Here is a 27,497-nt window from a genome sequence, read left to right on the forward strand (position 1 = left end):
AGGGATCACACGCACGCAATTGCCAGGAGGAGCATGGAAGAAGCAGCTGGTGCAGTTCCCCCTGCACTGAAGCTGCAGCCTGGTGTGCTCTGCTGTTTTGCCTCCATGCATGTGTGCTGGTACATACATGTATTTATACACCTCACACCAACACCGGTGTACGTACCTCAGTCTAGTCTGTTAACCTTACACATTTCAACTCACTTTTATAAAGGACACTGTGCCAACATGCCTGGAGCTACAGGTCACATGCTGCAGAAAAAGCCAAACCTAGCCTGTGATCGTGCATGGGGAAGGGGTTATAGGTGACAGGCATGGTCTGTTCGCCTGTCACAACAGAGAAGTGGGTGCTTAAATCTGTCCTTGTGACACAGCTCCACATGCCTCGCTTGTTTATGTGTCTCAAACGGAGGGCCCTGTGGGGTTTTTTTTGGGTCAGTGTGTGAGCGTATGTGTGGGTGTGCATGTGTGCCTCGCCAAAATAGTCTCGAGTGTCTCAGGCCATGGAACAGACTATGTATGTGCCTGACAACAGGGTAAGTGCCAGTGCAGTAACAACAGTCACATGTATTTTAGGCTAATGTGTGTGTCAGTCAAACTCAGAGTGCGCCTGCCTGCGTTTCTCAGGCCAGCGGGTGGATGTTTGTGTCTCATGATCCCTGTGCGCTGGAGCAGCGGGTGTGCCTGTCCCTTTCCTTCCGATTGTCACGTACCACAGGGTACCCTGAGAGTACCTGTGCGCATGCCAGGATTCTCTGAGGGTGCAATTCCCCACATGTCTGACAGCCACAGCCCCAAATGCCTCAGGGCAGCATCTGTCTTGCAGTGACAGCAGCCTGTGTTTCTCGGGCCAGTGCCGGTCTGTCTGTCTGTCAGTGACACAGTGTCATGTGCCTCGGGACTGTCTGTGTGTGTGTCTCACAGGGACAACAGCTCCTGTGCCCAACGCCCTGACACCTCAGTAACAGTGACAGCGCTTGTGAGTGTCACAGTGACAGTCATGCACCTCAGTATGACACGTGTCTGTACATCCGCGTGACACGGCCCCACAGGCCTCAGACCGCTGTGACAGCCACATGCCTTGAACCCACCCGTGTACTGTGACTCTGCCATGCAGCCCCCTGACAGTGACACACAAATCCCTGTATGAGAGAGCCTCACCGACTGATGTCTGTCCATCTGTTTGTCCCTACCACAGGCTCATCTCAGACTCATGTGTCTCCCTGAGGGTGACAAGGGCCTGCCTGCATCCCTCTGAGGCGCCCATTACATGCGTGCCCTGGAGCTGTGTATTCCTCACAGTTCCACTGCCTCTGTCAGCTGTGCCTGTGTGCAAGGGGACCGCGAACACGAGAGGACCGTGCCTGTGTGGGGCGCTCCGTGAGCACATGTAAGGGGACTGTGTGAGGAGTACAGCGTGTGGTGTGTGTGTGTGAGGGGACTGTGAGTGTGAGAGGTGCCGTGAGAGAAAGCGTGTGTGTGTCTGTGTGTCGGTGTGTGTGTCTGTGTGTCGGTGTGTCTGGACCATGCGTGCGAGCGCGGCCGGGCAGGCGGCCGAGGCCGAGCCCGGGGGGCAGCGGCCCCGCACGTCAGCGCGGCGCGGGGCGGGCGGCGTTGGCGGCGCCCTTAAATGCGGGCGGCGGCGGCGCGGCGCGGGTAGCGCGCAGGGCTCGGCGGCGGCGGGGAGCGAGGCAGCGTGAGGCGGCGGCTGCTGCGGCCACAGCCACCCTCCCAGCCAGCATGTCGGGCACCCGGGCGTCCAACGACCGCAGCGGCCACCCCGCCGCCGGCGGGCTGAAGCGGGCGCGCAGCGAGCCGGGCGGTAACAAAGTGACGGTGGTGCTGGGGGCGCAGTGGGGGGACGAAGGCAAGGGCAAGGTGGTCGACCTGCTGGCCACCGAGTCGGATATTGTGTGCCGGTGCCAGGTGGGTGCCGAGCCGGCTCTTTCAGCCGCTCCCTCGGCGCTTCCCCACCCTGCGTTCCCTGCGGCTCCCGCTTTCCCCCGGTTCCTCTCGGCCCGTGCGGGTCCCCTCTGTCCCCGCTGCTCCGCCTTTCCTCCCTCCAGCGCTCTTTCCTTCAGCTGCCGCTCCTCGCTCCTGCCGCTTCTCCTCCTCCCCGCTCCCTATCCCCAGTCCCCGTCGCTCTCCCGCAGCCAGCGGCGGGACGCGAACGTGCCCGGGCGGGAGCCGTGTGCCGCACACACCCCCCGGGCCTCCAAATGTCACTGGGAAAGAAACAAGCCCTGAGCTATAAATATAAATAGCTGACCCCTCACGATAAGCGACACTGAATGCCGAGGTGCCGGCGGGCGGGGGCCCGGGGAGGAGCCGCTCCGGGCCTGGGCTGCCCCGGGGAGCCGAGCCCGCGGGCCGGGGTGCGGCCCGGGCTTGCGGGGATGTCCCGCTGCCTGTGCGGGGCTGGCTCCGGGCTGCTGCTGCTGCTCCGGGGAAAAGAGCCATGAGCCGGCCTGAAGGCCAGCCGTGGTTAACCTCAGGAGTCTGCCAAAGTTTTACTGCAGGGCATGTTTTGGATGGGCGGGCTGTGTACTCTGCAAAGCGCCTGGAAGTTTATTCTAAAAAATAAATATAAGTTGAGCGTGAGTAAAAGAGGGGAAAAAACAATTCATGTAAAATAAGGATTTAGAGTTGCATGAAAACAGGAAACATCTTGCATGACTTTGTTTATAGGTATTTTTGAGTTGAATAGGTTGTAAGGATTCCCAAAACAATGCGTGTGCATGATATAAACGAAATTAGACATGTAGGTGATTCCAAATAGAATTGTTGAATGGATTGGAAGGACCTTAAAAGATCATCCAGTTTCAATCCCCCTACCATGGGCTGGGACATCTTCCACTAGACCAGGTTGTTTAAAAGCTCTATCCAACCTGGCCTTGAACACCTCCAGGGATGGGGCATCAGTAAAGGTAATAATTTCTAAAGAACTGTTTTCAGTCATTAGTTATGAACATATTAGACCAATACAGCTAATATTCTGTCTGCTGTCCCGTTAAACTGTGTGAGCACATTAAAAAGTAGTCAGTTTAGTCCAGCTCAGTGGTATGTACCATGAAATTTATTCTGCTTTAAAATGCATGATAGCTACTAAAAAGCTACAGACATCCTTGAATCCAAGGTAATAAATCCAAGGACGTTTTTCTAATTAAATATATTATGTAAATAAATGTTATCATGCAGGTTAAATATTTAGAAGGTGGAGGAAGTATTTTCATTTGGGACAGTAAACTCCCAAGATCTTGAATCACCTTGGGGAGAAGTTTCCCTGCAAAAGGTAGCTAATGAATATGCATTACCAGGACCATACCTTTTTTTTTTTTTCATGTTTATTTCCCCCTTGCCTCCCCCAGTAATGTGTTACTGGGAATTTAAACTCAGGTCTAGGAATTGCTTTGGTGAGGAAAAAAAATTTAAGAGTTTTTGCTGAGGAGGGGCATTTTATAAATGCTCAAACAGCGAGTTCTCATGGGGTTGCTGTTAGGACTCATAGTAACTGCAAGGACTCATGCTGGTTCTTTTTCAGGCTCAGTTTTGTAGGATGCCCTGAAGCTGCTTTCAGGACAGATGTGCTGTCCATCCAGCAGCTCCTTTGGCAGCGTGGCCCCCAGGTGCAGCCTCAGGATGCCCTGTGAAGGATGCAGGAGTGTGTGTAAGCATGCCTCAAGGGTCAGTGTGTGATGGCTGAGATGGTTTCATGTGCTGCTGGGCACCTTGGATTGTCTTCCTGCAGCCTGAGGGGAGCAGCATGGATGGAAGGCAGGTGGAGTTAGAAAATAACTGGGCTCTTTTCAAAAGAGTCTTCCCCAATACAGTGTGTGAGACTACAATGGCATTCCTGATACACTGGTTAGAAGGAGATGTCTTCAGGATTAGGGCCAACTATAAAGCATTTGAAAAAGAAAATATGAGTCATGATTTATTTTTGAGTGGCAAATATTATGTAACTTTAAAGAGGGCTGTGTTTTTTTTGTACTTCAATGGGTGTTTTGAGCATTTGGTAATTTTGATTGTGCCATTTTAATCATTTAATATTTCCTATATTCAAAGCCAATCATGCAAGTAGATAATGGTGAATGATTTTTGCCTCTGTTAAGGTTTAGTAAAGATGTGCACATATTTAAGGATGTGAGCAATACTGATGAGTTCTCTCAGTGTGATAATGGCAGTTCATTAACTTACAGATGTAATCAGTTTGAGGAGCACTTCATTAATGCTGTGTAGTGCCATGGAAAAGCTCAGTGTTTGGACCAGAACCTTGTTGCTTCACATTAGTTCTGGAAAGGAAGAAAAACTTTCAAGGCCTTAGCACTTGTGTATTAGAAGCAATTTCTTAAACAAGAAATACGGAATGACTTATTAGAGATTTTAGAGAAAATGTCAGAAGAATTTGCACCAGACTCTGTTGTTAGAATGTGGTGATTGACAACATTATTTATTATCTGATATCTTGTCCACTCCATTTTCTGACCCATTGATGGAAATGATGTTTAACAGCCTGTTTTAGTCTTCAGTGAAATGGAAGTAGAGAAAGCTTAAAAATTATTATCTGAAAAATGGATTTTGAGGTCTTCTGAAATCATGTCCCAGCTAGAGGAATTCTTCATCCCAACAGGATACTCTTCAAGCTAACTTTTAAAAAGGTGAGGCTGCCCTCCCCTCTGTGTAGGGATTTAAATTCAGGACCAGATTTGAGTTTAAAAGCGGTTTTAAAAACAGTAATTCCCTAATGTTTCCATGAAAGGAAATAACTTTCATTAAATGTTTCTCAAGTATTTTAGTGTACTGGGTGCATAAAAATAATCTGTGACATCTGCAGAGCTTGCTGCAGAGGAAATGAAATTCTGTTTTCTAGGATACTAGAATAAAAGGCAAGCAGGTGAATGGCAATACAAGTCCATCACAGGCACAAGGGAAACTTTAAAGTATATTAAAAGAAAATTCTGCATTAAAACCCCAGCCTCTGTAATTTTCCTGAGCATTCAGAATTTCACATGAATTGATGACTTAATTTGTTGACCAGAGCTTAGATTATACAGTCTGAGTTCAAAATAATGAGTTCACTATTCAGTGAAACTGAAATATGTGACATAATTTAAATATGAAATATTAGTTTGCCAGAAGTAATGGATTTCATTTCACCTTTATACATGTAGCACTCTTTGTGAAAGAGGGTTTCAGAAAGGCTAAAAGATCTCTGAATGCTCTTATGGATGATGCTGTACAAAACTTTTCACAGGCTGCTTTCATTAAAATACCAGATACACAGGCACACAAAGCCATATAAAGAGGCAGAAAAGGTATTTCTAAACTAACTAATAACAGCAGGCTGTTAAGGAACTGAGTAGATTTAATGGAGAACATCAAGAACATTTTTCCCTGTAAACTGGTCTTTCAGCAAGCAAAGACTTTCAGAAGAAAAACATGAGGCTAATATTTCTTTCTTATTGTGGCCTCCTGGGGCATGCAGCTGTCACATGATGCCATGCAATACTTTTAATCCCTGATATATTTTTTAGGAAAGAGTAAAAACAAAGATTTCAGTGGTAAATATTTCTTTTTGATGTTTCTTGAAAAAAGAGGGTTTGTGTATTTGTTTAAAGCTTTTGACTAGGAATATTCTGACATAAAGATGGGAGTTCACTTTTTATGTAGGCTCTTAGCATATTGTCAGAGTATCAGATGAAGTAATTTGGGCACATCTAACATAGGAAGAGAGCTTTGGTGTTGATCAAAACCTGATTTCAGATTGTGGCTTTATCTGTGGTAGCTCTCATTCCAGATGTTCCTTTCTCACATCACCTCATTGCTTGTTTTGTGCCTGCCTTCAAAGCAGAGCTGGTGGCTGGTGTTAGCTACCAGGGTTTTAATTAGCTGATCTCTCAGATCAGTTTTGGAGTATGATCAAAGAGTCACCTGTCACAAGTGCCAAGGGCCAAGGTGGTGCTTCCAGAGGGCCTGCTTGGACTAGAGCTGTTCCTAAAAAGTCACACATCATAAGTTCTCAGTTAACTGAGGCCAGCTGCTTGTCATGCAGTTCTAGCTGTTTCCTTAAGGTGAGACTATGTAAGGTACACTGTAATGATACCTTTTCACTAAAAATGCCCCATAAACCTGATAAATTCAAAGGAAAAGAAAGATTTCCCAAAAGCCTAAGATGAAAGACAGGAATGCTATTGCTCCTAAGTGTGTAGAGGCCCTTTGATAATCACCTCTACCTGTCACAGGTCACATCATGGTTACTGAACAGATGTGTAAACCAGCTGCCACCCCAGTGCATGCCTTTCTTCCCTTCACACCAGCACCCGTGGCAGTGATTCAGCAGCAGCAACTAGGCCAAGGCAGTTTTTAAGCAATTTTCTAGCTGTCATTCGGTGCTGCTGTTCCAGTGTGCCCATGACAATGCTGGATGTGTCAGTCCTGTGACAGTTCTGCCTTCTGGAAACAATCTGTCTGATGCTATCTGCATTCACTTAAGAAGTGACTTGTAAGGAGCAACACCAAATAGTAAGAATGTGATTGCATTAAGAGCTCTCATTAGATTTCCTAAGCTTCTCATATTGAAGTTTCTGTTTAGGACAAGATATGCAGTCGCTTTTTAAAATATTTCCTCTATCAAGTCTATGATTTCAGGTTAAGAATTGCTTTATTTTCGAAGATCATATGATCTTTTGAGACATATGGACAAAAATTCCAGTTGATGTTAATAGTGAAGAACAGCTGAGGAAGTCAAAAAGGGTACCAGAAAAAAATGGCTGTTGAGGTCTTTTGTGGTTGAGTAGTTTAGAGTTCCTTAGACTGAGAGGTTTAACCAGGTCATAAACCAAGGGTGTGGAGTGGCTTATTTTCTCTATGTAGTGCATGTAAACAAATAAGTTTGAGAAGGTTTTACCAGTAAGAAAATCCTGGCAATGTGTTGGGTTTGAGGAAGCATTGCAACATTAAGGAACAATTTCTGCAAGAGTGAAGGGATGTGCCCAATGCTTCCATACAAGTGACTGTTGTATATTACTGTAGGTTTCTCTATTTCCTTGTGTTAGTGTTTTAATGAATACATGTAAATTTCATCTGTTTCAGTAACAGTGCTTTGAGGAATGCAAAGGAAAATACTGTGGGCAAGCAATTGAACAATAAAAGCCGAGCGTGGCAGAAATGGCAGCCCAGTAGTTTCTCTGGGTGCTGTAGGTGCGAGATGGGGAGGTTTCCTTTGTTCCCCTGTTGCTGCTGACAGGGCAGGGGAAGCAGCCACACGTTGTTGTGACTTGTCCCTATTGATCATGGGCTACTGGAACTGTTTGCAGCAGGGATTAAATTAGGGCAGTTTTATGTGATGATTATGTGGAGTTACAGGAGCTTGTTTGCTGCTGGTTTTCTCTGTGTGTGTGTGTCATGTGTTGCTCTCCTTTCAATGAGATTTAACTGTGATATTTAGTGTCATTTTTGCCTACAGGATAAAGTAGCATGGAAAGTCTTTAATCTCCTAATGATTTAGTGCTTGATGATATTCAGTGAAGAGATTGATGACCTTGAAGTAATGAGTGTACAGTGACTGCAGGACTGTTGTTTTTGATTTCTCAAATATTTGGGAAGGTTGATAATCCCACTTGCATATACGCTCATACAGGTTTCTAAGTCATTTTTTGCAAGATTCCCTGCAACAACACAAGCAGGTTTTATTTCACTGTTCAACACAGGAGAGGATTTAAGTATGAGTTGTTTCTTTAGCTACAATGAAGTAGTCCACCATTCCAAACTTGAATTTTTTTTTGTAGCAATCTGTCGCTTCTGAGGTACTTTATCCAATTTTATTTTTCATTATGCTTATACATACTTACACACCACACTATATCATTTTAAGCTTTAGAACAACATGGTGACACTGCTATTTTAAACTAGCCTTTCCTTTGGGCATCAGCAAGATCATCTCAGGACCACCAGGATTATAAATACTGTATGAGAAGGTCAGGTTTAAAGTTTCCAAATCTCCATAAGAAAGCAAGCTTAATTTTCAATCCCCTTTATAAAGCCTGATGAATTTATTATCCTCTACAAGCATCAAAAGAAAGCAGCTGAAAATTAAACTGAAATTACATCTGTTCTATTTCATTCCTGTTCTTAACTTGTTTACAGATATAAGAAAAGTTATGCTCATATCCTTGGATCATATTACTTCCCACAGGGACATGACTATGCTTCTTCAGCAGAGAGAATTAAAGACAAGCAGACTTATCTAGGATTTTTCATGTTTGGTTTTCTTTATTTTAGTATTCTGCTAGCATTAGAATATTTTTTCCACTGTAGCATTTTCTAACAATACACCTTGAATTTATATTCTTTGCATCTGTTGCTGGAATAAATATGTATTTTGTTATAGTGGTCTGTTGTGGTGTGTTGTTTTGATGTGACATGGCAAAACAGTGAATTCAGTTTGAGAGAAAATAACCACTGTGTGAGTGTCTAGTCTGCCTACACTGTTTGTTGTTTGAAACCTGAGTTGAATTAGACTTGGCTTTTCCAGTTGCATTTTTCAGATGCTTAGGAAGACCAAGGTGTCTGTATAAGTTAGACTCATTTTTTGTAGTAAAGAAATAATACTACATTATTGGTACAGTATATGATATAAGCTTCAGGATTTTTATTTGTGCTACAAATAATTTTATGTTCCTTTAAAGGGTCAAAAATCTTGCTCAGTTCTTCTCAAGAATATTTATGTTTATAATCATACTAATTATCTCATGAGGTTTTAGAAGGTCTCCTCCCATAGGAATTTGGGAGTTTTTGAAAAGATCATTATTTTAGTTGGGACAGTGGGATCCTATGGATTTTGCTCCTTCTTTGAGACAGCAAAGGGGGACACTTGAACAGGGCAGGAGTCAGAGCAGTTCTGTGCAGATTTGTTTGTACTTGTTTGTACTTGAAATCATAACTACAACATAGCCTTGGGAAAGAAGAGCCAAACAGACTAGACTTGGCTGAGGGTGGTTGGGGTCTGGAGATAAACTTGCAACTCAGACCAGTTGTTTGTCACCACCACAGATTTAAAAATCACCATTCCCTCAGTTCTTGTGGTCTTAAGGATACTTCTGAATATTCCCAACCCACCTCTCCTGAATGGGTTGAGTTAAAAAATAAAAAACAAAGTTATGGTTCACTCTTGAAATCTGAGTACGATGTTACTGGGAAAAAAAAGGCAAAAAAACCTTCCAGTTTTTACAGTCTAGTAATGGAAACTAACAAGCACCTCTGGCAACAACCTTCCAGCTGGAATGTGCAGCACTTGCAGTCATTGACAGAAGTGTTTGCACACAGGTGATTCGGTGACATCCTGTTGAAGGGTCTACATGTACAAAGCAGTTAATGTATTGCACTTGTCTGACTGGATGTTTTTAATACCAGTGATGCTCAAACCTCATTTGCAATGGTGTAAATAACAAGAAATCCCATGAAAGTCAATGCATCTATATTACAATAAAGTTCATGTCAGAGCTAGTCCTGCTGGTAGCAGTTATTAGCTACATTTATTCAAATTAGTTCCAGGCAGTTGCTGATGTAAGTTAGAAATAGCCATTGTTAATTAAATTGTAAAGAGAATAAACAGTTTATGTAAGAATGTTCCTTCTTGTTTATTCACATTAAAAATGCTATAACAAACTGAACAAAATTACTCAATTCTGGTAACAAAACAGAAATATTTTGTAGCCTGCTTGATAGTATTAGGAGAGAGGTACCTGGCTTGCAGATACAGTTGAATTTCAGAAAATGTTTTGCTCCATTGATGGTTGGAATTTGTATTACTGTGGCAGTTATCATGAAGAGAGAGATAAAGGAGTCACAGCGTTTGTTTTCAGATGAAGGCTTCCCAAACTGCTGGTTTGTGGTTGGTATTTCAATTCATAGATTATAAATTCATATAATAATGCCAGAGGGGATCATCTTGTAATCTTGTCCCCGTACCAAGGACACAGTATTCTAGTGGCAGTGGCACGACTGCCAAAAGGAGAGGTAATACAATCTTCCTACTCCTACTTGATATTCCCATTTATACACGCGAGGTTTGCCTCGGGCACGTCAGCCAGCGCTGGAACTGTGTTCAGATAGCCCCGTGTGCTTCCTAGCACAGATATCTCCTTGAACCACGTTTTCCTTTCTAATTTGTGTATTCAAAACCTAGTTGTGGCATTTCATGCATTCACTGCATGGAGCAGTGGCTAAGGAGCTCTGTGTGCTGCTGGTGTGTCACACCGTGGTGGTGTTGGCTGCAGATCTTCAGTAACCAGTTTGTTATTTCCCCATTGCTAACTGGAAGAGGGTGAGACACTGTGGGAGCCATCAAAAATAAGCCTGTTATAGTTATAGCTATAACGCTCTAGTTATAGCTTGAAGCAATCATCTGGTTTTAAGGTTTTTATGTGATCTGATGATTTTTCATATGAATCCACTTAATGAAGTTGTGTTCAGACATTGTGAGGAGCATTGAGCAAAAGAGGGATGTGCCAACCAGGAGAGCATCTGGTAGCTCCACACTACCACACTGGCAAGAGCAGACAGAAGCACCTGTAGCTTACATCAGGACACATTTCCTTCCTGTTTAAACATGTATCATTAGGCTAACTGGGAGAATTGAGCTCCTGCTGCAGGTACTGAACAGCCTCACTGCTGCTCTCAAGAGAAATTCTCTGTCTTGGGATGTTTTGGCTGCAGAAAACAAAGAGATTTTAAAAATAAATACAGGCCAAAGCAGCAGCTTTTAAGCAGTTTGGGAGGTGGGTTTGTTTCCTCATGGCTTTTTAAGTTCTACTACAAAGACAATGACTGTCCTCTGGCAACCTGTTCATGATAATTATCAGTTCCCTGGTGCTGTTTATGCCAGCTACAATTGTTAACACTGGTAAAATATAGCTCCTCAGTTTAGTGTATTGATACAGTTCTGGTGTTCAAGCACTCTGGAACTGTAATCAATGTACATCAGTACATAAATCCAATACCACAAGTAGATGAGTACATAAAAGCTTGGAAATTGATTTTTTTTTAAACGAAGTGCTGTACTAAAAAAAGGCTGTACAATGTTGCATGGGGTAGTTTAGTTCCTCTCACTCCTTCTAGTACTGGGACAATATGTAATTTTACACTTGGATTATAAAATGTCAGAAAATATAGATCAAAATCTTACAGAAAAAAATCAATTTTTATCTGAGTACAATGTAATAGTTTTTTAATTATTTAAATAAACCTCAGACCCCACTGCACCTGTGGAAGGGACACACCCTGGAGCAGAGGAAGTGTGTGAGGAGTGTATATGGATGCCCCTGGAACAGCTGCTGCCATGGTTCCTTCCTGGGAACAGCATTTCCTACAGCAGAATGGTTTAATGGGGATGCCCAGACTACACAGCAACTTATTTCTAGCCATACCATCATTTCCCAATACAGATCATGCCAAAATGGTATGAATAATCTATCAGAAGTTGTTGCCATAACATTCCCTTGGTTGGAGACATTTTTTAAGAACTGCAGAAAATACCATCTCTAGAGAGACCTAGGAAGCTGCAAATGGCTGAAGAGAAATAAATTTCAGGTGGGCTCAGTGCCGCATGGCAGAGTCTGGCTATTAAATGGAAGTTTATGATGTCCTCATGTTTGGAACAAGGGCCAAGCAGAGGCTCTAAAATTTTTTTGGTCCAAGGGGAAGGAAGCATCCTGAGGGTGCAGAGAACACTCACTTGGTGTGTTAGTGTTCACAGCACTTGAGTGAAATACCATTTGGGGGAAAGAGGGGAGCTCACACAGCTGCAGTGTACCAGGCAGTTCTCTGCACCTTCAAATGTGTAGTCTTTAAATAAACCCCATATAAGATTTTAGGTTCACTTGTATTTTGTTAGGAGACGAACTGGCTCATACAAGCCATATATTGACTCTCAGAACTGGAGTAAAATTAGAAAAGGAGTGGATGTCTTTAATATCTCAGCTGCTAGGCTGCCAGTATGCTGTTAGAATATCTATGTGACTGAACATGAGAAATTACTGAGATGACCAGATAATAAAATATCTCATCAGATATTACCAGTGTAATGTTTTGCAAGTGTGGTCATGTCTCTTGGGTAATTCAATGCTCTGCTATCACTCCAATTATATTTATAAAAGTATAATTAGTTGAGCTGTAGAAATATACCTGGAAAACACTTGTTTAGCAAACACAGACCAACAGGAGAGGTGCAAAATGCGGTTCCAGAGATGTCAATACTAGTTTTTACTTGGAGAAATTCTGTGTTAGGTGGTCTGTCACTGTATTTTTGATGCTTGTTATCTATCCAGAGGGACTGAAACTGTATCAGGGATTTTGGCTATTAGAGGATGTACAATATCTGATGGTGTTTCTGTGCTTCAGCATTTTTTTATGTATGCCAACTCTCAGAAGCTGCTTGATTAACATCCCTTTTTTAAGCATTTGCTAAAGAAAGAGCGTTTGTCTGGATGTCAGTTGTTTAGGAAATTTTTCAAAAGCATTAATTGTCTTTCATAAGCATTCTCATACTAGTGTATCCCACCTTCTGAAATTTTAGTTTACAAGAAAATACCTTTGACTATAATTTAGGAATGCTGTTATCTCAGATTGTGACTCCTCAAGCCTGACTTCATTTGTTCATGTTGGTTAAGAAAAGCAGAGTAAAACTATAGCATTGTGACAACAAATACTTTTGGAGCAGCCTGGTTCCCCATTTTGAGGAAAAGAGGAAATTGTTACTTGTAGTAGAGATTAAATTGGTATTAAATGATGGAGTTAATTATTTTAAAGTTTTCATTTTGCCATTGTCTATAGGTGAGCTGGAAAGCTGGGAGTTCCAGAAGTTGTTACTAGCTTTTTTCTCAGCCTGATAATAAAATAAACTAGTGTTTCAACCAACCATCAATGCAATCCACCAGAGTCAGGTGTCTTAAATATCATGTAAAGTACTCTCCTGCCTGATTAATTAACCTTCTAGATAATTGAGTGCTTTTAATTAGATTCGGATTCCTACAACTAGTTTATTATATCTGGGAGGCAAAAAAAATCGCCAGGATTCTCTGGACAAGTTATAACTCTGCATTAGCAAGACATTTCAGAATCCTTCCCATCCCAAGGATGAGCTCTCCATCAGTTTTTAAGTCAAATGAAATCTGTGTGTACTATTTTTTCTGTTCTAACTCTTCAGCTCTCCCTTAGCAGCTTATCTGTTTAAAATCAATTCTTGAACTCAAATGTTCCAGAGCATAAAAAATCTTTTTATCATGTTTGCAGACGTATTTCCTAAGGTTCTCCATCACACTGATTAAAAAACTTTCTCTTTTTGTAAACCATAGTTCTTATTTTCTTAATGTTGTGTTTCAGCATTTATCCACATTTTGAAGGGATTTTCACTTGCCATTTTCCCGTGTTTTACATACAAAAAGGCAAATGAGTAAATGAAGAATGAATTAAAACTCAGGATTAAAGTGTGTTCTAATATTCATTTTCATAAATGACTGTTCTTTCTCAGTATTTTCCTGTAAGTCTACTCATTCAGCCAACTCTCTTTGTTGTCTGCAAATTACCAGTGGCAGTCTCAGTTCCCCTTCCAGTAGATGCCCTCTTTCTAGACATTTTAAATCATTAAGTTCTTGTATCAAACCCACAAAGATTTGTAATCATTTGGGAAAACTGAAGGCCTGTATCACCACAGCACATGAGTAGTCAGGTTTCAACCTTATCAGCAGGAGACAAACTTACATTAAGACACAGCAGGAAAATACACTAAGCCTGCTGAGAAAACTGGACCTTTAATTCTAATATTTCAGGTCAAATCAACTCATGACCTTGATCTGCTCACCTCTTTCCAAGTTTCTGTGTTGCCACATCATTCTCTTTTTTAAAAGAGTTTGTGGAAAAGCAGTTTAGTAAGGAACATACCAGCTCCTATTCTTGGTTCTGGTAGGTTGTCATGTATGTCATGAATTGTAGCAGACTCCATAAAGTGGTGGTGGTGGTAACTGGGAAGATCATCTCTTGACCACTTTTGGGGTGGTCCTGTGTGGGGCCAGGAGTTGGACTCCTGTGGGTCCCTTCAGACTCAGGACATTCTATGGCTGACAAGGTCATTCAGTGTGCACATGGTTCCAGCCTGACAGAGAGCCTCTGTCTTGAACACCAGGAGAAGCAGGAGCTGTTTGTGGTTGGGCAGGTGGGAGAGCTTCCATTCAAAGGGAAATACTGGGCTCAAACTCAAGGAAATGTCCATGCACAGAAGATGCCTAAAAAGGATGGGCTTGTGTAGGCGTGTCAGGGGCAGGACTCCAAGGGTGGTCTCCAGTTTCTTTTCCCAGAAAGCTTCAGTTCTTGTCTAGCTTATGCCACCACTCCTGTATTAACTCCTGCTCTGCCCCAGCCCTGCCTTGACTTCATAGTATCCTCCTGCTGAACTCCTTTAACTCCCTCACTGTCCTGTTTGAGCCCTTTTTACAATGCTAAAACATGTTAAGAAACTGTAAGGTGGAGAAAGCAGTGACCAAAGACATGTATAAATAAAAAAAAGATACTCTTGCCAAATCATCTGCTTAGAGGTTACACCATTGTTCTTCACGTTTCTGTCTCTTGCAGGGTGGGAATAATGCAGGCCATACTGTCGTTGTTGATGGGAAAGAATATGATTTTCACCTATTTCCTAGTGGCATCATTAATCCAAAGGCAATTTCTTTTATTGGTAAGACATTTTGGAAATTACTATTAAAAATAGTGGATAGCTGGAACTGTACTATGCAGTAACAAGGAAAGAAAAATATGACTCTCAGTCAGATTTGCTTTAGCTTCAGCTGTTTGACTTTTATTTCACTGCTGCTTTAACAGGAAGAGTTACTCTACTTTCAGTGTCAGTTTAATTTCCACTGTTAGAAAACTGAAAGCAAGAACATCTTATCATGTTCCTTCTTATACTTTATGGTAAAATTTGGACCCCACCCTCTACTTGCACTCGCTTTTTATACTTTCAGAAATATAGGTGCTATTCTTTGAGCACACAAATGCCAGGACTTAGCTAAATAAATAATAAAATTATCTCTCCCAGCTCTTTACTGACTTCCAGAAATAGGCCCCAAAATGCAGGGATCTGCTTAGGAGGTCATTATCCAGTCCCCCTTTTGTTCACATCACCAGCTGTTTAGGGTGATGTTGTATTTTGCTATAAAGATACTTGGTGCAGATGGCATCATAAAAAGATTTGCAGCATTCACCGGACATTAAACTCATATTTAAATGGTAGGCAAATTTAAGCCTCTTGTCCAAAGTTTTGATTATTTCTGAGAGAAATCATGTACAGACTGTTCAAGAAATGAGTGTAAGTTGTAGTGAGTCATAGAGTTTCAGTTTTGTTCCATTTAATAATTTCCAAATGGATAACTAGAATCTGTTAAACATTTTTTCTCTCAGCTAAATATGGTGTGTTGTCTTGCTTTCCTATTTACTCCCTCGTCAATTAGTAACAACTATAACTTGAGTTATGCTAAATTTAGGCTGAGACAGGCTCTTGCATATATTTCTGACATTCCCAAGAAGGAGGCAGCAGCTGTTTCCAGCTCACTGCATCACTAATCCTCCATGTCTCGCCAGCACTGCTCCTTGTTGCTCGTGGGTTCTATTTTGTAGCTCAAAAGCAGAGGGAAAGCATTGCTAATGTATCACAGCACTAGTTTGAGCTGAGTTTAAAACAAAGACCTGAATATTGAAGAAGATTTAAATATTTTCACACAGGCCTGTCAGTGTGGTAAGGCCAGGGCGTTCTTTGAGCTGTTCCTGTGAACAATTGAGGCTGGAGTCGCAGGGCAAAGTCCACCCTGAACAAAGACAGGAATCCGCTTAGCTCAGCTGGCTGTGCAGCAGCCTGGTGTTCATGCCTGGAACAAACCAGCTCTGCTTTCCCTGAGCTTAGCAGCCCAGCAGCTGCCTACCCCAAATCAGGATTGATCCAAAAAGTCCTCAAGATCACTTTGTGTGAACTCTAGTTTTACTTCTTAAATAAAATTTTAGACAGCAAGTAGAGGCCTTACATACTAAAATGCCTTACAGGCCTTACATTCTAAAAATAAGTGGTTTTATTCCTTGCTTTAAAATAAATCATTTATGTTCCCAAAGGTAATGGAGTGGTTATACATTTACCAGGCCTGTTTGAAGAAGCTGAAAAGAATGAAAAGAAAGGTTTGTATCAAGTAATTTTTAACCTACCTTTATATTGGCAGCCAGATTGAGCATTTTTGTAAGCTTTTTTCTGACTATAAGTATTCAGTGCACTAATAACATTTTAAATGAGGAAACAGTATTTAAAATGTTGAAATGTGTGGCAGTCTTTAAATGTATTTTCAAAAGCAGTCTTTTCATGGGTTTCTTGGAGTTTTATGGCATTTGATGCCAGATTGGAAAGAAAATCAATGCTGAAGTGTGTGCTAAGCTTCTCTTGACCTCAAATAGGGATGATTTAACCCAAAATTTCTGTGCCCAAATGTCAACTCAGTTGGTTCTGATTTGAGCAAGGCTTTAGACCCTATGAACTTCCAAAATCCTCTATTTTTTAGATTGTTTTATGTTTCTATATAGAAATTCTCTATTTTCTGAGGCACAAATAGAGTTTCAGTGATGTGTTGTGTAGCAAGTTAAACAAGAATATTTATTTTAAAAATTTTGTGTAAGCCACAGAATTCTGGCATTTAAAAAGTATCTTTGTCCATGCCAAAATGAGAAAGCTGATAAGTCAAAAATGAGAAAAGTTCCTCACCAGAAACATTGCTGCTATTTGATATTGTCTTGTGGTTTATCCATTTTGTATACAGTTATCTTAACAAGAAGCCATATAAACTAGCAAAAAGACAGAAAAAGTAAAAGTCAATGTCAAAGCTCAAGCAATCAGCACAACTGAAATTCTACCTTTCTTCATCTTTTGACAGGTTTGAAAGATTGGGAGAAAAGACTGATAATATCAGATAGAGCACATATAGGTAAGTGAAGAGTGAAGGGGAAAAACCCTCACAAATGATTGCTTAGCTCATGAGGCTAAATTAAATTATTATTCCACAGAGCAGCTGTGTACTTGATCTAACACAGCTTCTTATTATGTTGTGTAATCTGAAGCATGATAATGGAGTCTGTGTCCACTGAAGAGTGATGTTTTACATGTTTCCACAATGTTTAAGGAATTCTCCCTCTGTTTTCACTTGAGGAGGCCTGTGCAGTGTCAATGACAGCAGAGGCACTTTGTCTTGAAATTATGGATGTCTGTGATTTCAAGAATATTTTTCTCCTTTGTTGTCTCACTATATCCATTTGATTTTCCACTGCAGTGTTTGACTTCCACCAGGCAGTAGATGGGCTCCAGGAAGTGCAACGTCAGGCACAAGAAGGCAAAAAGTAAATATTTCCAACACCCTCATTTCATTAATAGTTACACAAATTTGGAAAATTGGTGTAATTTTGGAAAACAGAAATGCTGTTTGTCTCTGAAGAGCCTTGTTGATGTTAATAATTCTTTGCTTCTGTTCTGTCCTTACTTATGTTAGTGAACAAACTGTCAGCCAGACTCAAGGCATCATGCTTTACTGAATACCATAAATATTAGCAATACTTATGCAAAGCCTGAAAGGTGCTAATATAATATATTTATTATTATAAAACTTAAATATCTTTTTATGTCTCAGACATCCTGGCCACTATATGATTTCTCTTTGACAAAATTACTTGGCATAAAGTGTATTTTTGCATGTATTTATACATTTTGAGGGGGGTGTTTCTTTTTACTTAGTATTGGCACAACAAAAAAGGGGATTGGACCAACATATTCTTCCAAAGCTGCACGAACAGGCCTTCGGATTTGTGACCTCCTCTCTGACTTTGATGAATTTTCTTCAAGGTACAGCTATTTTCATTTGTAAATATTGTGTTAAAGAGTGATACATTTTGCCTGACAGATTTGCTTTTAAGGAGATGTTTTTAAATATGTGTCTGAATTATGTATATAAATTGTCTAGAAGGAGAAGAAAACTGGAAAGAATGTGTGTGTGTGTGTATTTCCTGTACTTCACAGAGTTTCTCATAATTTGAAATGGAATTTTGAAAATTGGGAAATGCACTGGTTGAAGTGTCAGAGTCCTGAGTATTTTCTCCCTGTAGCTTTCATTATATACTGTGCATAATAAAAACTGAGTTCTTGCCAAAGGCTCTGTGATTCTGTGACTGTGTTCCTCATAGATACAATTTCAATATTTTACAGATTTAAAAACCTGGCACAACAGTACAAGTCAATGTTTCCCTCATTGGAAATTGATACAGAAGGACAATTGAAAAAGCTAAAGGTAAGGATTTATCACTTTAAATATTTATTTTAATTTTAAAAGATAAAAATGAAGTGTACCAGACATACCACTTATTGAGCTAATTTAGATGAAAAATACATATGTTCATTATTATGAAAGCTTTAATAAACAGTAGCTATGCTTTTTAGTAGAATGTTCTCTCTTACTGTGGGCATTAATGTAAGCTCTGTGGAGGATTTAATTCTCCTATAATATTTTACTTTTTGAATGTTGTTTAAAATGACTGTTGTATCAAAGAAGTCAAGAGAATGCAGGGTGATGATTTCAATTAGTGTCCAGTGTGTCAGTGGGACTTCCTTGCTCACTGAAGAATTGTTTGTGGAAGCATGTTTCAAGATCCTGGTATTACAAGAAAATTGTCTTTTTACAAATAAATCCAGACGAGCAACTGGTAAAACAGCTTTCATGGATATATAAGAAAAGAGGATGTTAAAAATATCTCTTACCTTTCCCATGTTTTTTCTTATAAGTTTTTGAAGCTGACACCCTGAGGATATTTTTTATTGTTCAAAAGGACTGATATGTTTGTCTTTTGGCACTTAGTTCTAAGTCCCATTCTCAGTGTGGCTAGACTATAGCACACTATCTAAAGACTATAGCAACAAAATTCAGTAGGCACACCACATCTCTGTGAACAGCAATGACACAGAAATTATGGCGTTCTAATGCCATAATAAGTCATGTTTTCTTATATGAGTGGTTCAATAGATTGAAAGGAGTATAAACTAATGGTTGTATTTTTCAGGAAAACACAGTTATTGAGGCTGGAAGCTTAGACTTATCTGTATGTTTTGTCTTTCAAAAGTGAACTCAGTGTTCCCTGCTTGCAGCTATTGTCTGGGGAAGCTGACATTTGTACTCTATTTGCAGGGATATGCTGAAAAAATAAGACCCATGGTTCGAGATGGTGTGTATTTTATGTATGAAGCTCTTCATGGCTCCCCAAAGAAGATCCTTGTTGAAGGAGCCAATGCAGCACTACTTGATATTGACTTTGGTAAGTTATAGTCTGAACTCAGCTTAACTCCTAAGAGATCAGTTTTGTTTTGATTTGTGTTTATATTGACTTTGCAAACAGCAGGAAAATAGAGAAAATAGTCTTTCCTTAATAGGAACAGATCTCCCAGAAGTAAAAGTCATTAAAACAGAGATTGTATCATTAGCAGGATTAGTGTTTAGTGCTTAAATATTGATTTATACTGAAGTTTATTCCAGTGCAGCTGAAATTTCACTGCAGATATTCTTGTCTTGATTGCTTTTAAATGTGTGTGCACATTGCCAAACAATCCAGGTACTCATTGCAGTGCAGTTTAGGTAATTCCTCTGCCATGGGAGGAGGATTAAACTGGTGCAGCAACCTCTAAGTCTTGCCACTACAGTTGGTCTCTGCTCTGCTTTCTTACCAATAGTCTAATTAAATCAATAAAGAAAAAATTAAGGACTGAAGAGATTCTTCAGTCCAGAGTCACTGTGTAAAGATCATAAGTAACCTCTTAAGACTTAGACAGTTTGTGGGAAATACTCGTAGCCACTTGTGCAGAGCATTGGGAATGCCAGTCTGTGACCTTTACGCCAGGCTCTCCATGAACGTAATGGAAATAATTTCTGTGATACACAGAACGTTGAAAGAAAACTTTACACAGCAGAAGCATATAATAGATCCCGTGCCTAATGGAGGTAATATTGAGATGCTCTTGAATTTCTCCCTTGTGTGCAATCCTCGGTGAAAGATGTAAAGGATAAATGACACATAATAAAAAGAATTTGCCTCCCTCTTTGGCTGCTGTTCCAGTTTAGCTTTAAAGCCAAACATAGAAGCGAAACCTTCTTTGAACTGATAAAAACCAGTCTTTGTTTGTTACCCATTACTCACAGAGGGCTGTGCTGCTGTGTTTTCCTGGCAGGCACATATCCCTTTGTGACCTCCTCGAACTGCACCGTGGGCGGCGTGTGCACCGGGCTGGGCGTTCCTCCGCAGCACGTGGGCGATGTGTACGGCGTGGTGAAGGCGTACACCACCCGCGTGGGCATCGGCGCCTTCCCCACCGAGCAGATCAATGTAGGTTTTTTTTGTAAGCTACAAAATGGGCTCTGCGCAGCTGGCAACAAGTAACTGTGCAGTGGTCTCGGGTTTCTGTCGTTGAGATGACCCCTGAGGTATTAGAAAGTCTCTTTTTCCCAACCCAGCGACCAAAGAAGAAGTTGAGATTCGTCGGTTCTGCTTTTCAGGGTTGTTTATTTTTTCTTATCTATTCCATTCTTTCTCTGACCTGCTGAGATCTGTCCAGCAGGTCAGGTTGCGGCACAATGCCGGCCCTGGGTGTGATGTTAACTTTTTATACTACAAACTACATATACTTTATTTACAATAATTTTCCAATACCTATCAACTATGTTAGACAGTCTGTCTCTACTCTAAACCAATCAAAAAGTGTCACCATCACAGCAGAAGATGGAGGACAAGAAGAAGGAGGAAAAGGACAGGACACACACAGATTCCTCCATCTTGCTTCTTGAACCCTCATTCTAAAACCCCAAAATTCCACTTTTTCACCCCATCACAAATTAACTATCATTCTACTCAAACTCCTGAGGCTTGTAAATCTTCACACAAAGTTGTTAATTTTTTCATGGACTAAAAATCAAAGGCACAGGTGTTTTTGACTCTGTGCCAAGGTCTCTGAGCCCCTTGCCAGGGTCTCAAATCACCCAGGGCAGCCAGAGGAATGTCCTGGGTCTCAACACAATGGGGTAAGGGTTTCCCACTGATAAATAAGCAGGGTGATAATAATGCTGAGCAATCACACCCATGAAGAGCAGAGAATTACATTATGGTGTTTGTCATGAGAGGAGAGAAACGTGAGTGTGATGATATTACATTGCAGTGACCACACTTCTGTTGTAATGATCAGTGTGAAAACAGATGTCATCATCTTATGTAACATCATTAGGTGTATTTCAGTGGAGGGAGTTTGTTGTGGACTGGAACTGTCAGTGCATCCCAGAAGAGCTTAAATTACAACAACTTCTGTGCTTAACAGCCTGTGTTCTGTGTGATTTATAGAATAAATGTGGTGTGTGTCAGCCAGTCATGCACAAATAGGTCGATAAAAAGAAGGGGGGAGATTTTGGTTATTTTAAACTGTCTGCTTTATTTTCATTATCAAGAAACTAGAAAGCTCAGGATATTGATTGTGAGCTGTGCATGCAGCAATCTCTAGGGCAGTGTTCTGAATCTAATTTAAGGATTTAGTCACTGAAATCCTTTCTTTAATGGCTCAGATGAGTTGATGGTATCCTTGGGTTTTATGAATCATGAACATAAAGTTTCTTCCTTCTTTATTTTTTCCACAGTGTAGCCACTGCCAGTCTGAATGGAACAGCTGGCAGTCTCACATTGTGTAGAAGCAAGGAGGTGTTTTGACCTAGACCTTGTACAAGCATTGGTCTTGTCCCAAGCATTTACCAAGTCTTGACCCCAAAAAGATGTCAAAAGACCAGATGAAGAAACTAAATGCAAACGAAATGTTATAAAGGACTGAATTGTCAAGAAAATCTTCCTATTGGATGAAGAAGGGAGAAAAGTCTCTCTTTGGAACACAAAAGTTATATTAAATATGTTATTTGAAATGATAGCAATTGCAATACAAAAATCCTGTGCATGAGGGGATTTGTTAAATGCCTTAGTCCTCTCCTAGTAAATTTTTTTTCCTTAAAAAAAGCTTTCAAATTGGAAAAATTGTATTTTTCTTGCTCTTTGTCTGTATTTGTTTGTAATTGTTTTCCAGCCAGGTTTTCAGTGAAACACTATCAACATTCTCTCTGTCTTATTTTAGGAAATTGGAGATCTCTTACAGTCCCGTGGCCATGAGTGGGGGGTAACTACGGGCAGAAAGAGGCGCTGTGGCTGGTTAGATCTGGTCATTTTGAAATATGCTCATATGATCAACGGATTCACTGCGTAAGCATCACAGATTTTGCGCTACATTTGGAAGGGATAATTTTGTGCTTCGCAGAATAAATATGTAGGTAACATTAATATAAGTCCAGTAAAGTGTCACATTTTAAGCAAAACGATGATGCACAGTGGGCAACTGAGAATTGTCTTAATGCTAATAACAATCTAATTTCTTTGACTTTTTTTTCAAATTAAGTGTTTTTGCAACATGATAGCTGTGATTTTTGCTACATGTTTTCATTTTGCTTTCATCAGATGGCCAGTGTAGATTGGATCAGTATATTGGTTTTCTAACAGTTTACTCCAGTGTTTTTGACCCAGTGTTTTCATACTGACTTGTGCCATGGTCTAAAACCTGTTGGGTTTGAGGTTTGGTTGACTCTAATGGATCCTACTTGTAGGACCAATTCTGCATCATTTGGAGCCACTGCCTTGATAAGTGAAATTAATGGAGTGATACAAGGGTACAGCAACTGGCACAGCTTTCATTCCATTCATTTCTTTACAAAGGTGTAGTGAAATATTGTGTTATAAATTCTGTTTTTAATGGGCCAAGTTTTATTTTCTTTGAGATTGAGTGGCTTCCTTGGTTGATGCATTCAGGCAAACTTGTCCATATATGCAAATACACGACCCTGAGCATTTTAATATATTATAGACTGAAACATAATTTAATATCATTTATGCTACTAATGTTACAAAGTAACAATGATCTTGTTCATTAATTTATCAAAAGGGGTTTTTAGCTTTGGTGGTTTTTTAATTGAATTTATATTTTGCTTTAACTTATGCAGCTCTAGTTTATGTAGAAAATTTTAAGAAGGCATTAGGTTTCCTTCCATTTCAGCTCTGTACAATTACTGCACTCCTATCAACAAAACTGTATCCTCTCTGATAACTCTCATAGTTAAAAAAATGGGGAGATTTAAAAAGTTGAAGAACTGGCTCTACGGTGTTCCTTTCTCAAAAAGTCTCTTAATCCTTTCATTCATCATGTACTTACTGAGCACATATAGCCTAGACTATATGCACATACCTGTCTAAATCCTTAGTTGCTCAAATTTTTGCCAGGTAACATCTAGAATATTGTTTTGGAGAATTTGACTAGTTTTAAAATGCAGTTTTATTCAATTCGCTGAATAATACAGTGGAATAATGCCTCTTCTCGAGGTTCCATTTTTGTCTCCTGATGTGTTCATTCACAAAATTAATAAGGTTCATTAAACTGACAGCACAGCCCAGTCACTGAAAGGCAGGATGGGATCCTTCCTGATGAGCTGCACATGTGGTTTTAGTAACCAGACTATGCTTGTTCTGCTATAAAAGTGTACTCAGTCACTAAGTCTGTCAGACAGTTGTTGTGAATCAGTAGGAATAACAGAAATAGTCCCTGTCAGTGAGGTTATGTGTCAAACCCATCTAAACCAGGCCCAGCAGGTGCCCCTTTCCACAGTCAGGGTGTGTTTCCATGCACTGTGCTGAACCTGTGTGACCAGCAAGCATTTGGAAATGTCTTGTGGTATCTCAGGCGAGTGTTCATCCCAGAGGTGTGAATTCAGTTAACAACAGTTTAATACATTTGTGTCTTTTTTCTGGCTGGGCTGCTTGAGCTGGATTTTTGAAAGGGGAAAAAAAAGAAGGAAAGTATTAAAAAGGGGATTCATCATGTGTGTAACTAACTGATGTTTTTTGTGCAGTTTGGCATTGACAAAACTGGATATTCTTGATGTCCTTGATGAAATTAAAATTGGTGTTGCCTACAAATTGGGTGGAAAAAGAATTCCATATTTTCCAGGTAAGTTGTTAAACCTCTATGTTCCTTTTTTTCTTTCCTGCCTGTTAAGCCAATTTTGCTTTTTAAAATCAGACTTGATATCTTTTTCACAAGTCAATCTATGGCAATTTATGGAAATAATTTATGGAAATGCAGTATCTGTGTAAAGATTGCTGTACCATTACATTGGAATTTTCCATTTACTTTGCATCTGTGTACAATGTACAAGAACTTCAGAACAAATAAAATCTTTTGTTGGGGAGAGGCCCTAATGTGTTATGCCATTAGATTTTTTATTGGCAAAATCAGGAGGCTGAAAGTCAGCAAGACTCGAGTCAGTGACTGTGCATCACTGGCAATAGCATTTAATGAAGCAAAATTGAAATAAAAGCTGTACAAAAATGAGATGGAAACCAGCAGAATAAATCTGCTTCTAGATAGCTTTATTAAGCTTTATTAACAGCAACAACACTGTGATTAATAAAAATATATATTGCCCTCTCAATAATGATTCACTTTTTAGATGTAACGATACATAATGTTTTTTCATTAATGATGTTTTCAAGATATACATAACAGTCTCTACCAAGAAAAGGGGTTTGTTCTGCTGAGCTATAGGGGATTCCAGAGCCACAGGGTGGATTGGCAGCAGCCAGCTTTCCCACCACTCTTGGTGGTTCCTGGCTGTGGACACAATGAGAATTCCAGTGGGGAAAAGCTTGTAGACATCAAAGTTTTTTCACAAGACTGATTTAACCTTGTTCTGTAAAGATTAAACTTTATGAGACAGTAATGCCTTGTCTACTGTTTCATTCTATGCAAATCTGAACCAAAAAGTGAAAGTACTGTAAACCTCAAAAAATCTTATTTCCTCAAAAATAAAACTGTAATGTTGTTGTTGACTCCATGTTGACAGCATAGAATACATTCTACAGTTTTTGGAAGAGGAAACTGCATGCCTGGATCCTCTTGAATCAGATTTATCAGAATTTAACCTCAATTAAGAATAAAGGAGTGAATGATTGAATAAACCTGTAAAAGTACTATTTCCTCTTCTATCAGATTTTTGCTGTCAAAGGACTTTATTGGTCAAGAGCCACAGGTCTGTTCTCTTCAGGCAGAGCAGCTAAAACCAAATGTGACAAAAGTTGTTCTTCCACAGCTAACCAGGAGATACTACAGAAGGTAGAAGTAGAGTATGAAACAATGCCTGGGTGGAAAGCTGACACAACTGGAGCACGAAAATGGGAGGACCTCCCACCCAAGGCCCAGAATTACATCCGCTGTGTGGAAAACCATGTTGGCGTGCCAGGTATGTTCCTTTGTAGGTGTCCATATGAGGATGCCACAGCAGACAGACACAGCTCTGTGAAAGTGCTTAATTGGGAGTTGGATTCACTTTATTTGGGCAGGAGGGAATGAAAGTACCAGTGGTTGGGCTGATGGGGGTGACAGCTTGCCAAGAAGCAGCAAAGGGGGGTGTTCAGCAGGCAGGTCTGCAGTGCTGCAGAGAGCTCCAAGCTGCTGCTAGCAAGGATTTAACCAGAGGAAGGATAAACATGTGTTGTTCTTGGCAAATGGCCACCTTCTGTCAGTGAAAACTTAGGGGTCTGTGCACTGTGCTTCAGTGTGTAGTGAGGCTGATGTCCTCATCTCCCCCTTTCTCTCTGCATCCTGCACTGCATCCCTGTTTGAACTTAGATGTCTTTGTTTTGGTTTGTTTTTCCATTCTTACTCATACAAGGAATTGTGTTGCATAACAGGTACAAGATTGCTTGGCCCAGTTCTTCCACTCTGGAAAAATGAGAATCTTAACATCAATCTGCAAAGGTCAAGCCACACAGTTTTCTTCAAACCTAACTGCTAGAGCTCTGGATGTGCCAAGAGCTAGGTGTGGCATGAATGGTGGCGTTTGCAAGAGAATTTCCACAGTAACAAGCTTAGTCAGCTGGCATGTGTGCTTTTGTTTTCCATAAAGCACCTCAAAGGTCACATCAGTGGAGTACAGGCTGGTTACAGCCATGGCAATTCCTGGATCAGTCATGGGTCAGAAAACATCTGATAGCAGAGACTGAAACTCAGAGAATGGCCTGTGTGTGGTCAAGGACACACAAGGGATGTGTAAATACAGCTCCCCTTACCTTTACTCCTCTGGTTTGCTGTGCAAAGTCAGGATGCCTTGCTAGGTTTGATGGCTAAAGAAGACCTACCCACAGTCAATTCCATAGCATGGGCAATAAAAATGCAGTGGAACAGCTACAGTGTGGAATTTGGTGTGGCTGCTCACACTGGGTAATGTTTATAGTTAGAGCCTTACATTTAGAAATATTACAGTATGTAGGCATCACTATCTCCTGTTCCACATCATGCAGACTTCAGAGTCTGGCACAGCTCTGACTTCTTCTCTGCAGGGATGTAGCTAAACATCCTGTCACTCAAAACAATTGCACTTAAACCTGCAACAAACATTCCTGACCTTCTATTAGGCCTTCCATCTGCAATGCTTTGTGTTTATGGTATCATTATTTCATGCTTTCAAACTTCAGTATACTGCACTTTTAGTCCAGTAGTGCAGCTGGAGTACAGGGATTTTTGACAATGAAACTTCCTCCCTAAAATTGGTCTGTCTGTAGTGCAACATGATGAAAGGTGAAAATTATTCCAGCTCATTGATTACAGTGTTTACTCTCAGTAATTGTTCTAACAGATGTGTTTTCCTCCCTAGTTAAATGGGTTGGAGTTGGGAAATCAAGAGAGTCGATGATCCAGCTGTTTTAAACAAATGAAGAACTTCAGTGATGAGAAGCACAACTTGGCGTTCATCGGTTCCTTACTGCTTCCTCTTGAAATGGAAATGCTATTTAAAACAAACAAATTCTTCTAGGAATTAAATAGAAAAAAAAACCCACATATATTCTGTATTGTAACATTTTATTTAAGTTCTCATAAATTCAGTGTAAAATCTCCTTGGTGTCCATCATCAAAAAAGTCAAAAAAAGTACTCCTAACAAAATAGGGAAATAATTTTCAATTGATCCATGTTACTATTTGAAAGTACTTTACACCTATATAGTATTTCTCCTTGCTGAAACCAGTATCAAGCCTCTTGAAGTAATTATTGGGTAACTTTAGAATTGTGAAGCTTGGATTTTTTCTTCATATGTTAAAATATCTGTATCTGGGTTGGCAGTACTACAATAGATACCATGCACTGAAATTGGTTGAATTATAAATATTTTCAGTTTATAAAACACAACAAAGTTAGGTGAATATTTTTGACTGCACAAAGCAAGGCAAACACAAATATGTGTAATTTTTATATAATGTTTTTGAGAGCCTACTAAAATGAATGGAGAGCAGCTAAAATGTAAAATGTATTTATCAC

The 27,497-nt window shown here is 40.4% G+C and overlaps 1 protein-coding gene across 1 annotated transcript; it reads left to right on the forward strand.

Annotated features, from left to right (window-relative positions):
• Window positions 1-1,673: 1,673 nt before the first annotated feature.
• On the forward strand, window positions 1,674-27,096 carry ADSS1 (adenylosuccinate synthase 1). Its single transcript, XM_054286762.1, has 13 exons — window positions 1,674-1,926; window positions 14,626-14,728; window positions 16,153-16,215; window positions 16,959-17,009; window positions 17,352-17,418; window positions 17,810-17,917; window positions 18,278-18,359; window positions 19,251-19,377; window positions 20,285-20,439; window positions 22,217-22,341; window positions 24,036-24,133; window positions 25,275-25,424; window positions 26,838-27,096. Exons 1-13 carry the CDS (start codon window positions 1,741-1,743, stop codon window positions 26,888-26,890), a joined length of 1,368 nt encoding a protein of 455 aa, XP_054142737.1. The 5' UTR covers window positions 1,674-1,740; the 3' UTR covers window positions 26,891-27,096.
• Window positions 27,097-27,497: the final 401 nt, after the last annotated feature.

The sequence above is a fragment of the Melozone crissalis genome, unplaced genomic scaffold (assembly GCF_028551555.1).
Source record: "Melozone crissalis strain CALT ecotype California unplaced genomic scaffold, PUWL_Pcris_2 ptg000056l_1, whole genome shotgun sequence".
Classification (NCBI taxonomy): domain Eukaryota; kingdom Metazoa; phylum Chordata; class Aves; order Passeriformes; family Passerellidae; genus Melozone; species Melozone crissalis.